General features: G+C 38.9%; 1 protein-coding gene across 5 annotated transcripts in view; it reads right to left on the bottom strand.

Moving 5' to 3' along the window:
• ADAM23 (ADAM metallopeptidase domain 23) overlaps window positions 1-14,488 on the bottom strand; it is a 210,146-nt gene that overhangs the window by 70,928 nt on the left and 124,730 nt on the right. For 3 of the 5 annotated variants that reach the window (XM_061607894.1, XM_061607898.1, XM_061607897.1), the window contains exons 12-15: window positions 10,598-10,682; window positions 8,636-8,729; window positions 6,707-6,755; window positions 6,242-6,341 (exon numbers count right to left, since the gene is read on the bottom strand). In XM_061607894.1, the coding sequence (XP_061463878.1) occupies window positions 6,242-6,341; window positions 6,707-6,755; window positions 8,636-8,729; window positions 10,598-10,682 (328 nt within the window). Of the gene's footprint in view, window positions 1-6,241; window positions 6,342-6,706; window positions 6,759-8,635; window positions 8,730-10,597; window positions 10,683-14,488 lie in introns of all 5 variants that reach the window. The other 2 variants (XM_061607896.1, XM_061607895.1) reach the window with 1 other exon arrangement.

The following is a 14,488-nucleotide window of genomic DNA, read 5'->3' as shown; positions in this document are numbered from 1 at the left end:
TTTCTGTTCAAAAATTATTTGAAAGATAAAATGTAATATGCTATTTTTTGCTAGTAATTTGAAAAGCCCCTGCATGTACACTTTTATTTTAATCAGAACTGAAATTGTTTACAGTAAACAATTGCCTCCCAAGATCCTGCTGTGATATTTTTTTGCTCCACATCTCCTGACTAGCACACAGACAGACAGGGACTTTTACTACTGCTGAAAGCTATAAACCAGGAAAAGACAACAATTTTCTGGCCTTGCAATGGATTATAGCTATTGCCTGGAGGTCAATAAATCCCTTGTCAATCACAACCCTGACTTCACTTATTGGCTACAAACCTGACATTATTAGCAACATTAGAACAGCCAGCTACCAGCTCATTTAACAGAAGTTGCAGAGGAGTGGCTGACATTTTGGTGTATATCTCTTGAACCAGACCACCTAGAAACTTATTATTTTTAAAACAAGAGCTAAGAGTCCGGACATTGGGGTGACTCACCTGGAGACCTGGAGAGGACCCAAAAAATCTGGAGTCTCCAGGTGAAAACTGGAGACCTGGCAACCCTAGTCTTGAGTGCCTGGACCCAACCCAATGACAACATAGGTAAAAGTAAAAGAGGACACACAGACAAACTACTATGATGGTCAGACAATGAGGTATCTGTCCCCACATATGTTTGTACTGGATTAAATTTTAACAGGGAAAATCAGTTCTCTTCAATGTGGTACAATTGCCACTTGATTAGATACATTCCAGTGCCAATTACGCAGATTTTCCCATGACATTTTCAGTGTGGATTCTGCAAATTCACTCCAGGCTCAATCAATGCCATGAGAAACAGAAAAAAAATGCCCAAAATCTAAAGAACTTAAACCAAATAATATTTTTTCTGTTTGCAATGGTTATCAGTTATAAGACATAATTAAAAATGTCCATATATATTTTATTTATTTATTTATTTATTTATTTAGTTTAATTTATATACCGCCCTAAGCCCGAAGGCTCTCTGGGCGGTGTACAAAAAGATAAAAACAAGCACAATATATAAATACAATAAATACAATAAATAATAATAATAATAATAATAAAAAACAGTAACGAACCAAACAACATCCAAAATACGGAAATGCTGTTTAAAATACACTTTAAAATGCCTGGGAGTATAAAAAGGTTTTCACCTGGCGCAATACAATTCCTTGTGCTAGGTATTTCTAACAAGTACAAGTTTAAAATAAATAAAATGGCTAGCATCCATAAAACCATATGTAAAACAATCATATATAACAATAAAATATAATTGTGCTGAACATATCCCAAATGTATTTCAACCTATACAGGTCCTCAGTGGGAACTGTAAATTTTTATTAGCTAAATGCTGTTGTGCTCCTTTAGCCCCTAAGTCAAGCTGTGCTGCATGGGGATTTCTGTGACCTTGGCTGATTGGCTGCCAAGATTTTTTTAGTTTTGGTTTTTGGTTAGGAATCCTGACTGTGGGATGCTGAGTTTTCTGCTTTACTTGTAGGAATTTTGTTGTGGTTGGTATGGTATCACATTTGTGAAATCATCACAGTCCTTTTTTTTCCTATTTGCATTTCATTTACCTTTAACCTCACTCCCATACATCCATTGAAGCAACAACAGTGGTTCTATGCACTCAGCTCAACCCCCTTAAACCCACTGATGATGCAAGTTGTTGGTTTGTTTCTTGCACAATAGCGGTACAAGAGAATTCACATACTGGGAAGTGTGGCTGCAATTGTTGTTCTGAAGCTGCTTTCTGTGAAGGTAGACCAAACCATGTGTGTTTTCTCTCTGTCAATTATTACTCACTGGAATTGGGTTGGCTGTCAAAGTAAGTTTATAGCAGCCCACAGGGTAGACAGAAAATGGTAGAGAATCTTCTTACTCTTACTCATTTCTCAAACCTCTTTCTAACGTGAAGTGTCAAATCTGTAAAGAGGTTTGGAGCAGCCATGTTAAAAGGTACAGGCAGGGCATTCCAGGCAGGGGGTTGCCAACCCTGCTTTGATATGGATAACTTTGCAGAGGATCCCTAGTCAAGCTTTAGCAAACCATATCTACTCAGAAGTAACTCTTATTGAGTTCTATGGGGCTTAGTAAGTGTGTTTAGAATTGCAGTCTTCAGGGGCATCCACCTTTACTCCTGCATGCTCCATTCGAACATCTCCAGAACACTAGGCTCCTTTCTTCCTACAGTGGCCTTCTGGTGACTGGCCTGGCCTGAGGGCACTTAAACCCTTCTTGCCAGAACCAAGTAGTCTAGGTTAAATGTTCCCTACCCAGTCTCCATCTTTTAGCTAAGATTTCTATCTTAATTTCCAGTCAGAGAGATGTTTTTGTTTGAATTGTATGCTCCAAGCAACTGTGGTTCATGCTTGATGTGATGTCATTAAGCATGATACGAGGGCCCACCCCGTGATATCACTAGAGCCTGCCCCATGACGTCACTACAGCCTGCCCCATGACATCACTACAGCCTGCCTCTGTGACATCACTAGGGCCTGCCCCTGAAATCTCAGGGTTTGGGATGCTTCTAACCTGGCAACCCTAATTGAGACTGAAGAATAAATATTAAGGATCTAACGTAAATTATAAAAGAATACAGTCAGAATGTATCACAATTGAATTAAAATGTCTCTTTTGATGCATAATCCGGTGTCACTCACCCATATTAATGCAGGCCACTCTAATTCAATGAAATAGGTTGTTATCTCAGGCAGCTTGTTCTGATTGTTGTCTGAAATAAATACCTAAGCTGGTTTCTATACAGATATTATTGCTGTTCTTAAAGAGGAACAACATCTATAGATTTGTATAGAAAAGGTGTAGGTGAGTGAGTGTTCTGTGTATACGGGGGACTTATCTATACCTTTTATACCATATATATGCATATTATTAAGGTATAGTTGGTTACATTTGTTCTCTACTTTGCCTGTAGGTCGCACATATTGTTTACAGGATCTAGGAATGCTAAAGGAGCACAACAGCATTTAATTGATAAAAATTTACAGTTCCCACTGAAGACCTGTATAGGTTGAAATGCTTTGGGGATATGTTCAGCACAATGATATTTTATTGTTATATATGATTGTTTTATGGATGCTAGCCATTTTATTAGAAATATCTAGCACAAGGAATTGTATTGACATATATGGAATATTTTAATTATGTCTTATGACTGATATCCATTGCAAATAGAAAAATATTATATGTAATGTTTGACTAGATTGATCATCTAGCCCCATTGAATTCTTCCAGAATCTAAAGAACCACACTATTTCCCCAAGTTCAAGGTGACTTTTGAATTTCTGAAATAGCAAACTTTGGTTTTTTATTTTTTATTAACACTATATAGATATACATGAGTGTTTGTGTGTGAAAGAGAGTAAGCTGCTTTGGAAAACCAGTTTCAAAAATAAGGTATAAATAACTAAAATAAATAAAACCAAGGGGACTTTCAAAAGCAGTATGTGATAAGTTAATAACTGTGCTGTTAACAGAAAAAAGTATGTTTTTAAAAATTGCTTGGGTATTCCTTTGATATATTTAGAGTAACTCTTTGGATCTCAGCCGGTACTTCTTACAGTAACAGCCACACTGAAGACTGTCTTCCAAAGCGGTTGTGATGTTGTGAACCATGTTACTCATCTCAGGATAAAAAAAGAAAAAGGGATAAAAAAAGGATAACAGCCATTTTGATCTAGGGTAATCAAATCAGCCAGATTATAAGCACAAATAAAGCCCATTCACAAGGTCTTCCAAAAGAAAATTTGGAAGAGTAGGGGGGAAAACACAGCACACAACTTTATACCATATACCAGGCAGTTTCTGATACAGAAGGGTAGGGAAAAAACATCAAAATAATTTTAAACTTTAACTAGCTAAGATAAATTCACCAATGTTCTGACATTTGCAATAAATCTATTATAAACTGTGCTACACAGCTTTATAAAAGAAATGTTAACACTATGATGGATAGCAAGAATATGTGAAAGATTCAAGTGTTTCTTGATTTTATTTTAGTAGGAGTTCCAAGAAGAAACTTCTCTATTTCCTTTACATCATGTAAAGGTGTAGTTTTATTCCTTTTTCAACAAGCCTTTTAAGTAGAGACCTTATCCCAGTTCGTATCTGTGTTGGAATTACTTTTAAAGATGTTTTTAAAGCTTTTTTTAAAAAAAGATGTTTTTAAAGATGTTTTGTTTTAATAGGTTTTAAAGTTTTTTGTTTTCAAGATGTTTCAGAGTGTTTTTAGTGTTTTTGTTTGCTGCCCTGGGCTCATTCTAGGAGGAAGGGTGGGATATAAATTTAATAAACAAATAATAAATAAATAAACAAATAATAAATAAATAAACAAATAATAAATAAATAAACAAATAATAAATAAATAAACAAATAAACAAACACAGAATGGTTTACATGTGTGAGTGGAGCTAAACCTTGTTCTCTCCCCCAAACTTACCTCACTGCACTCCACTGCTTCAAGAAATTTTCTTTACAGCCCAGCTAACTTCCATTATCATAGCTGGGTTGGGAGAAACTTGCCTGAAGCAAGAAAGTGTAGCAAGGTAAGGTGGAAGGGGGTGGTGGTGGTGCATTTCTCATCCACATGCTTTTCACATAAAAACAGCCACAGACACACTCTGCTTTATATATGAATGGGGCTCAAATGTGAACAACAAAAGTTTGCATTTTAATGTCTCCCTGGGCTCCTTTTGGGAGGAAGGGCAGAATATAAATTTAATAATAAATTAATAAAAATAAATCTATGTGTTAATGCATATAAGCATGAAAATGCATACTTTCTCCAGGAACACATAACCAGTAATCAGAAACAAGTTATATTAAATGCTACCATAGGGATTTACTGTTTAAACATAGTTATTAGTGCAGAAAAAAAACCCTTCATGCTTTAAAGGTAAAGGTGAAGGTGTCCCCACACTTGTAGTGTGAGTCGTTTCAGACTCTTAGGGTGATGTCTTGCAACGTTTACTAGGCAGACTGTATATATGGGGTGGGATTGCCAGTTCCTTCCCCGGCCTTCCTTTACCCCCCAGCATATGCCGGGTACTCATTTTACCGACCATGGATGGATGGAAGGCTGAGTGGACCTCGACCCCTTTTACCGGAGATTCAACTTCCTCCTTCCGTTGGAATCAAACTCCGGCTGTGAGCAGAGCTTTCGGCTGCGTTACCGCCACTTACCACTCTGTGCCATGGAGGATCTTCATGCTTTAAGACTTCTTAAATCTGATCATGCAACTGGACTGAAACTTTTTACAGAACTCAACAACAAAGAAAGTAGAATAATATAAGATCATATGATGAGAGCTTTTAATGACAAATTCATATCCATTTCATTCACTTTGCTATGTCTAACAGAAAACAACACGAGTCTAGGTGCCTATTTAAGAGAGAGTTCTTTACCTCTCCACTGTTTACATCAGAAAATAACAGCTACAGATGGGCTAGTTACCAAAGCATACCTCATATTAGAATTGAAATCTTCCCAAAAACTGAAGATTTCAGTCATTTTCCACACTTACACAAGAGTTTAGAAAAAAATACCTACCCATCTCTGCTACCACTCCCCCCCCCATCCAGCTTCTGGAATCCCCTTCTAGTATGCTCCCCGCTTACCTTAACTTTTCCTACATTTAAGCAAGGTGATAGCAAGAGCAGGGGAGGAGGTGTGTGGGAAGAAGGGAAGTTTTTTTCCTCCCTCCCTCCACTCCAGAAGAACTTATGTCCCATAGTGTTCCCCAGCTATGGTGTCCCCCAGCTCTGCTGGTTGCACTGAGTATATAGTACCAGGGTATGGGGGAGTCAGATATGTGATCATTCTGGAGGGGAGTAAGCATGGGGAAGGAACAAGACTCTCTTCTGTCACAAGCCTCTTCTGCTTCTCTCACCAATGCTTGGCTTTAAGGTAAGGAAAGGAGGGGATGTGTTTTAGAGGTAGAGGCTAGTGGAATGGGCAGGTGGATACCAGGGGATTCTTCTCTTGCTTGGATTTTGATCAAAGATGAAGTAGGGCTTTGAGGGCTTGTAAAGCTTGCCTTTTCATCTGAATATGGCCCAGCCAACATCTCTACTACAGGTGTAAAATGTCTATTTAACTCTTTCCCTCCCAGATATTTATCCACTCAGATTTGCTCCCTTGCCCCAGCCTTTTTTGTTCTCAAGAGATAAATGTTACAGGGATCTAGTTTCATCCTAAGTCAATGTACCTTTGTTGGCCTGTTGAAAAGACAGGAACCTCCACCACGAAGCAGAAATTCTTTGTATTCTGCAATGCTGCACTTTGAGAATTTTCTGGGGTGGTAGACACTGAAAGACAAAAAAAGAATGAGAAAAAGGCCTCACAGTGAAGTATTTACTGGACAAATACTAGACAAACCACAACCAGAAGCCAAAGTTTGTTCCTCACTTGCTTGCTGATTGGAGTTTTGTGAGGAAGAAACAAACCAAGATCCCAGTTGGATTACATGGTGTGTCAAGGTTCTTGGTTTGTTGCTCATGCTAGGGTAGGAGCAAAATGGGAGCAATTGGGCAGGATTCATTAGCACACTGCTCATGATTTACTATCACATGTAAATATTTCTTGCTGTACTGTATGCACCCCAGCAATGAGTCTAAACATATGCTGCTTAATTTGTTCTGAAGAACTAAAAATACCAATTAGTACAACATACCCCGTTTCCTCCATGATGCATCCACCCCAGGATTCTGTGCAGTCACAGCCTTCTGAAACAAAATGAAAAATGCAAAACAAAGAAAAGTAGTTAAAAATATACATGAGTAATAAAAGTAAACTGTGAACAGAAGAGAGGATGATAGTTTAACAATCATTTTTGTTCCCACAAGTGTCTTAATTGTTGAATACAACACTACAACACCAACAGGATAAAGCATACCTAGTGGAAAATAGCTGCAGTTTTTCATTAGAGGTTCATTAATAAAATCAAACAAAGATAATTTTCTTTTCCAGCCTTTGTCGCTTCCTTACATTTGAACACAGTTTGAGGTCTCTTCCCTCTGAGTGCATGCTAAAGTCATTACGGGTCAGTTCAAGCACAGTTGCCGCACTTGCATGTCACAGTAAATGATAGTTTAGCACAATGTAAATGACCAGGAACAAGCCTCGTGCTCTCATGCTCAACCCCTCCCTCTACTCACGTGGCCTGGAGGAAGAATTCAGAAGGTTTTACTTCTGCTTTTGATTAAATGCAGTTTGTCATATTGTCCACAGTGATAAACTCTGGTTAGTTTTAAACAAGCCAACTTTAAACCACAGTTATTGCAACTGATTGTTTAAACTAATCATAGTTAAGACTAACCATAGTTCCAGGTCAGAATAATCAAAAGCAGAAATGAAACTTCCCTAATTCCTCTTCTTGGTCATGATAGGACGAAAGGGGAGCAAGTGAGTGGAGTGTGCATTCATGCTCATTTATGTCACACTAAACTGTGGCACAGTGGTTAGAGCAGCCTTTCCCAACTTTCCAACAACATCTGGTGGCCCACAACTTCCATCAGCCTCAGCCAGCACTGCCGATGGTCAGGAAAGATGGGAATTGTGGTCCAACAACATCTGGTGGCCCACTAGTTGGGAAAGGCTGGGTTAGAGTGTTGGACTACGACCTGGGAGACCAGGGTTTGAATCTCCGCATAGCCATGAAGCAGCAGCAAAATGTCTCTATGAGTTCAGTTCAGTATTTGATTGTGCAGAGTAGGTGGGTGGGTGTATGCTGCTGCATGGGGAGCAAGGGAAAAAAACCACAGTGGCATGGGGGGATATGCTTTGGTTCCAATGGGCCTTTTGACTGTTGGGGGAAGAGAGAGGAGGAGGATGGCAGTGTGGTGGGGCAGGCCTTGGTCCTGGTCCTGATGGGCTTTTTGCTGACTGTTGGAGGGAGAAGAGGAGGAGGAGGATGGCAGTGTGTGGAGATGGTAGGCCCTGGCCCTCATGGGCCTTTTGCTGACTGTTGGAGAGGGAGGGACAGGAAGAGGAGGGAAAAACAGGACCCAAGTGGAACACCTGTGGGGGGGGGATTGATGTTTTGCATTTAACCAGATGTAGCTTGACAGAAAAGAGTGGTCACAGTGTTCTCTCTCTCTCTCTGTGTGTAGGCAGGTAGAAGGAGAGAGTTGTTTACCTATATAAATGCTCATTTTGTTTTATCAATAATTTTATTGCCTTTTGTGAACCTCTTCTAAACCAAAGTAAGGTGCTTTTCAGTTTCTTTAGGTACTGTTTGTAAAACTGCAATGTTTAAGCATCTACAGAATCTTTCAATGCAGGAGGATGGGAAGGAAACCAGACCTTGGCCACAGCCCTTTGGCCTCATTGCAGACCCCTATGACCTCATAGCAGCCCCACCAGTTTTAGAGGGCACCAGCCTCCGCATGATTTTTGTTGATTCCCCAACCCCGGGGTTTTGGTACAATTCTCTATACTACATCCCTGGCCTTTCCTGAGAGTCCCCCAAGCCCTAGAAGAGGCAAGATACTGTTGCAACGCAATCCTTTATTTATAGATAATAAAAAGTCCAAATTATCTAAAAGTTTTATAAACCCAATTTAATTAAGAAAATGAAATAAATTATATGGCAAATACATACTTGGTTTTCTGGCTCCTGGCTCCCACTGTATTCCTAAATTCTGAGCCAGACTTTGGGATAGTTCTTGTGCCATTGCCCAGGGAAGGCCATACTGCTGCAAAAGGAAATTAAAGTAGATAGCACACAAAAATACTGCAGATTACTGCAATTTCTTTTGCTTAACTAATTATTCTGTATGGAATTTGACTCGGATCCTAAAACATATTCTGTGGAAATGTCTCACTAATCTGAATATTCCTCCAAGTGCGTTTAGGACTGCATCCTCAAACTTTCCACAACATGTACACTAAAGCAACAGAAACACATATGTATGGAAACTAAGAAAGTATGTTTGGGCCCAGTTTATTAGTGATACTGAAAAAAACCATGCAACTCCAGAATAAGAAAGAATTGTTTTCCCAAAATGAGTATAAGAGTCTAGAAAATAACAGCATTTTTGACAGACAGAATGAGAAGGTATTTTGGAGCCATTCACATGGTAAGTAAAACCAGTTTAAATCTATAGTAGCATGGATGGGGAAACCTATGTCTAGGGATGTGTGAATCCTCATTTCACTGTCCTGCATGTAGCCCAATTCCCCCCCCTTTCCCATTCCACATGTGAAAGTAGAATTTTTCCTGTCTTTTGTTCATTTGTTCAAATTATACACTGATTTTGTGCTCTTCATCACAATTATATTTATATGTCTTCATTATACTTTAATTATGTAACAAATCATATTCAGTAGCCACTTTCTTTTGATAAGCAGGCAGCCTTTTGTTAAGCAGATAAAAGAAACTTGTTAAGTACATAGCCTGGTACATTCCCTTTTGTTGAGAAAATGGCCTTTGCATGACTAAAGAGTTGGCCAAGTATTGGCAATTTGTTGCCATGGCAGCTAATGGCCAGAAATTTCATTTGGAAGCAGCAACATCAGCATGATGTATGCTACATTGTTACATTACGAATAAAAAATCCCTTTTGTTGCAGAGCCAAACGCCACTCATTAATTTGCCAAAAACCTGACAGAACATATAAAATGGGGATTCATTCTGGCATGGACATCAGGTTGCTGAAACAACCCAAATAAATGAGAATCTAGAAAATTTCTCTGAGATCAACAACATCTGGAGGGTTACAGCTTGGAACTCTCAACTCCAGCTCCAACCAGCATGGCCATTGACAGGGATTATGGGAGTTATAGTCCAACATCTCTAGGGCTTCATGGTTCCCATATTTGCTGTAAGGTTGCTTTAACAAAAGTTTATTGTAAAGTTATTTGAGATTGAGCCATAGGCCAACCAAAGTATGTTTTGATTTCCAGCTATGATCAAATGGCACGTCTACACAAAGATTTGGGTATACAAACAGCCAGTGCACTGACTTGAAGTACTAAGAAATAAAAGAGAAATACTAAGTTGTATTCAATGTTGGCATTAAGCAAGCAGCAGACTGGACACCTGATTTTTACCTATTCAACCCTACCCACTGCAGCCCCACAATCCGCCTGAAAAGCTGTTTCTGATGGTTGGGAGAACAATATGGCATATGGAACAGAGGGCTGCAGCATATGGGGTGGAATCAGCAAAAATTGGGTGCCCCACCTTGCTCGAGTATAAGTTTTTGTCTATTGCCAACACTGGATAAAAGCCTCAACAGCTATTGTGCCAAAATAACATCCAAATCCTCACACTAATTAGTACTTTAAATCTCACTTCTGGTTCAGCAATATCATTCATTGAGGGAAAAGAGGCTGACAACGTGCATGATTCCTACAATTCATTAAGGAAGGTTATTGATTCTAATATGCAGCAACCAGAAGAGGCAATGGTCAAAAAGCCCTAACAAAACAGAGAAATTCTAATTCTACATCTGATTTAAAACATACGCTCCAAGCATATTTTTGAAAAAAGGTACATGACAAGGGAGCTATTTCATAACTCTTCCCCTTCCCCAAGAAATCTCCAAAAGAGAAATGTTACCTCATTTACTCCAATACCTCTAGTCACAGAACAAATTCCTCCAAAATAGCTCAGGCTGCTTCTTTTATAATGAAATGTCACATTCCTTAAGAACAAGATAAATGAAGCAATATTAAAAGCATTGTCTTACATATATATGATTCCCTACAAAGATCTTCTTACCTGGCACATGTAAGTTAATATAAATTTCATTTCATTTCATACATGAAAGCAGTAGAGATGCCAGGGTTCTCTGAACCTCGGATCTTTTCCATGCAATGTATGTGCTCTACTGCTGAGCTATAGTCCCTTCTCTTTCAGTCAACAGCAAGGAGGGGATAAAAATTATTCCAATAACAGGAAAGGTATGCAATATTCGTGGAGACAATCCATTTTAAAACTTTGCTTAACTTAATATTTCTTTAAGTTATATGGTCTCTTAGCCCCTGGCTAAAAGCTTCATCCAATGTATGTGATACTTACAGAGATCACATTTATGTAAAGATCACAGCCAATAAATGAAGTTTCTAAGACAGAAGCTGACAGAGCATAGATCACATAGAAGTGCTACTGGCAATTATCTCCTACGATGTCAGTGGTGTTAAAATTGCAAAGTGGTGGGACTGAAAGAAACAGCATACAGTATAGCATTTGGGAGAGGGGGGGCCAAGATGGCGACTGACTCGGTCGAACGTCTGTTTGGCTCCTATACCAATTTTATATCTTTGGCAATTGCGAGCTACCTAAAGTGAGTGGATTTAAGTGAGTGGATTTAATTTAAGAGCAAGACAACTCCCTTATCTTCCCCGGGCCCTTGAAAAAATTTTCTGAAAGGAAAAGAGAGGTACTGGACAGATAAGCTACAAAGCAGTTTATGCCGAAACCTGGAGGAGGGAACTCACAGGAGCAGAAAGCTGAAAACATCTACTGCCTCTTGATTGTTTCGTAAGGAAGCAAGGAAGCTGTGAAATTCCAGTTTCTTTCAAAGTACATCTTTGTAATTGAACAGATGAAAATCCAGCTCACGTATACAGGTACTCTCTATTATCTATTTCCCAGCGGCCCGGCATCTCACTTAATTAACATAAACACTAACGCAGCTGCAATTTCAACGGAGAGAGAAGAGCTCTGAAATACTAAACTGAACCTTTTCAGTCGAAGGAGTAAGAGAGCAGAAGTAAACTTGAACTATAAACTATATAAGGGGGTAGAAATATTTCTATGAGTGGGAGGATTAATCCATACGAACCCTTGAACTGACATCTAACAACCTTACCATCTCTGCTCCCCCTTGCATATTACAAGCTAATTAGTCTCTCACTCCTACAAAGGAAGCCTTGACTCCCTTCTTTATGTTGTAGCAGTCAAAAAATATTTTGAAATCAAACCAGAGTGCTGGGAAGAGATGTGAAAAGAAGAAAATAGAGCTGTTTGAGCATATCGTACCTCTTGAAAATTGTCCAGATGAGTATAAAATGGTGACCACACGTGCTCAAAGTCGTAGCACAATAATTAATAGCTCACTTCCTAACCTAATTCAAAAATCAATATTAGATTATTGCGGGATAAATAAAAATAATGAACCAAAAGCAAAAGCTAAAGAGCTGCAGTTGGACCAAAGTATTTCAGAATTAACATCTATAGAGAATCTGGGCTTCCTTGACAGTACCTGTTTCATAACTGAGACAGGAGATCATCTAGCAGATAGAAGAAACTCAGACAAGTACTCCTTTAACGAAGGTCCAACTAACTGGTCCATTGATCCAGATTTGAGAGGAGATATTTCCCAACTAAGTGGACAAACACAACTTACTGCAAGCAAAGAAACTTCACACACTACAAAGGAAAACTTAGGCAAGTCGGTTTTAGGAGAAAACGAGGAAGAAACTCCCTCCTCGTGGGAAATTTTAAGAGACCAATGTTTTTTAACTAAGCAGACAACAGATTTTTTTTTTCATAATATGGATAAACTGCAGCAGGAAGTCTCCGGTCTGAAAGCTACTATTAGAACTCTAGTTGCCCTTGTAGAGATGGGAATTTTGACGATAGCCCCTCAGACAAACTTTACTAATCAAGGACTGGAGGATACTGTGTCACAGAAAGAACATCCAGTTAGAGATAATTGGTATAAGGAGGACTTCGGCCATAATACAACAACTCAACAACTAAAGGATATATTTGAGGACTGGAATATGTACTCAGAGACATTCCCTCATGTTAGTAACCAAGAACAAGCTCTTAGTAACAACGATGTTTCTATTTTAAATCTTACACCCTCTGACCCAAGATTTCTAATAACTGATAAATACTCAGATAAGGCCTCTACCCCACTACCAGTGGAAAATAAGAGCAGCCCACCCAATATCTCTAAGCAAACCCTTAAAATTCCATCAGAAGAAGATGGCTCAGACAAGTCACATCGACAGTCTTCCCGTTTGGCTCAGCAATGCAGATGGGAGGCAATAGAGGAATTCAGAGAGTTATCACAACCACTAAAATACAACTACAAAGAAAATAGAAGGAAAAGGAGCAATTACATCCCTTATTATAAGAAAAGGACTAGAACAAGGGAAAGCCTACAGAATGACTTCCAAGTGATCATCCACAATTGGCTAGTAAGAAAACCAGGAGGGAGATTAAGATCGTGGAAAGAACTCCTAACTGAAATTCAATCTATACTGGGAACTGCCTTGGACCTAAGAAAAGGAGTTTTTTTGCAAACGTCTACCTTCTTCAGGACAAATGGGAAGCACTGAGCTCACATTTCGTAGCTCGGAGTTAGGGTGAAAATTCTGGTCCCTATTACACAGGTTTTCCAACAGAGGATTATTATTTGAACTTACAAGAACATCAAATAAGTCCCCTCAAGGGAATAATAATATTTCCACTTGGGCACCAGAGACTGGAAATAAAAGATGGCCGGAATATAGTATCGGGGAAAATAGAGGACGGAGGAACCAGAGATTTGAGACCCCCAAATTTGTAACATCCAAATAACATCAGGCTGCATACCCATAAACAGGAAAATTGGAGAAAACAACACATGATTTCTACTACAGATAAATACTGGATTAAGGGTGATAACAAAAAGTTCAGAGATTACCCTCCTAAAACCTCTTTGGACTAGTCTAACTGACTAGGTACAAAACATAAAGGATTAAAGATAATCTCTTGGAATGTGGCAGATTGGGAAAATAAGATGGCAGATAAAGAATTTATTGAGATGCTCCAACTATATGATATAGTCTGCCTACAGGAGACCTGGACTCATGAATTTAATTCCCCAATGCTGCAGGGTTATAAATCATTTAATCTGCCAGCTACTAAGAAATTTAAGAAGGGCAGAGGTAGTGGTGGACTGACGTCCTTCATATCGCTGGAATTAACAGAAGAATCCCAACTGGTCAAATTGGAAGTACAGAACAACTATCTTCTGTCAGTACAATTAAAAACAGAGACCGGAGACCCTTTCTTTTGTATAAATACGTATTTTCCACCGTCCAACGACTCTTTAACCGTTCCCAAGATATGGAGGGATTTAGTCTCTCTACTGGAACAGATAGATCAGAAGTTCCCGCAAGCATACATCTTAATTTGCGGAGATTTCAACGCCCGAATTGGGGCAATCTCAGAAGGTTTCTTTCACCCTTTGGGTATAGATCTGGAAGAGATCTTTCTAACTTCCCACACTTCGAAGGACTGCAAATACAATCAACAAGGTCTTAAATTTTTGGAATTTATATACCATCAAAATTTATACTCGTTACATGGGAGTCCACTGGATATAACTGAAGGCTTTTTTACCTATTTGAGCAAACTGGGCGCCAGTGTTATCGACCATATCATGGTTTCAGCCTCACTTTTCCCTTTAGTAAGTGCTTTTGAAACTCTTGAAAGAACAGAAAGTGACCA

The sequence above is a fragment of the Rhineura floridana genome, chromosome 2 (genome assembly GCF_030035675.1).
Source record: "Rhineura floridana isolate rRhiFlo1 chromosome 2, rRhiFlo1.hap2, whole genome shotgun sequence".
Taxonomy (NCBI): Eukaryota; Metazoa; Chordata; class Lepidosauria; order Squamata; family Rhineuridae; genus Rhineura; species Rhineura floridana.
This window is presented reverse-complemented; position numbering and strand designations above follow the sequence as displayed.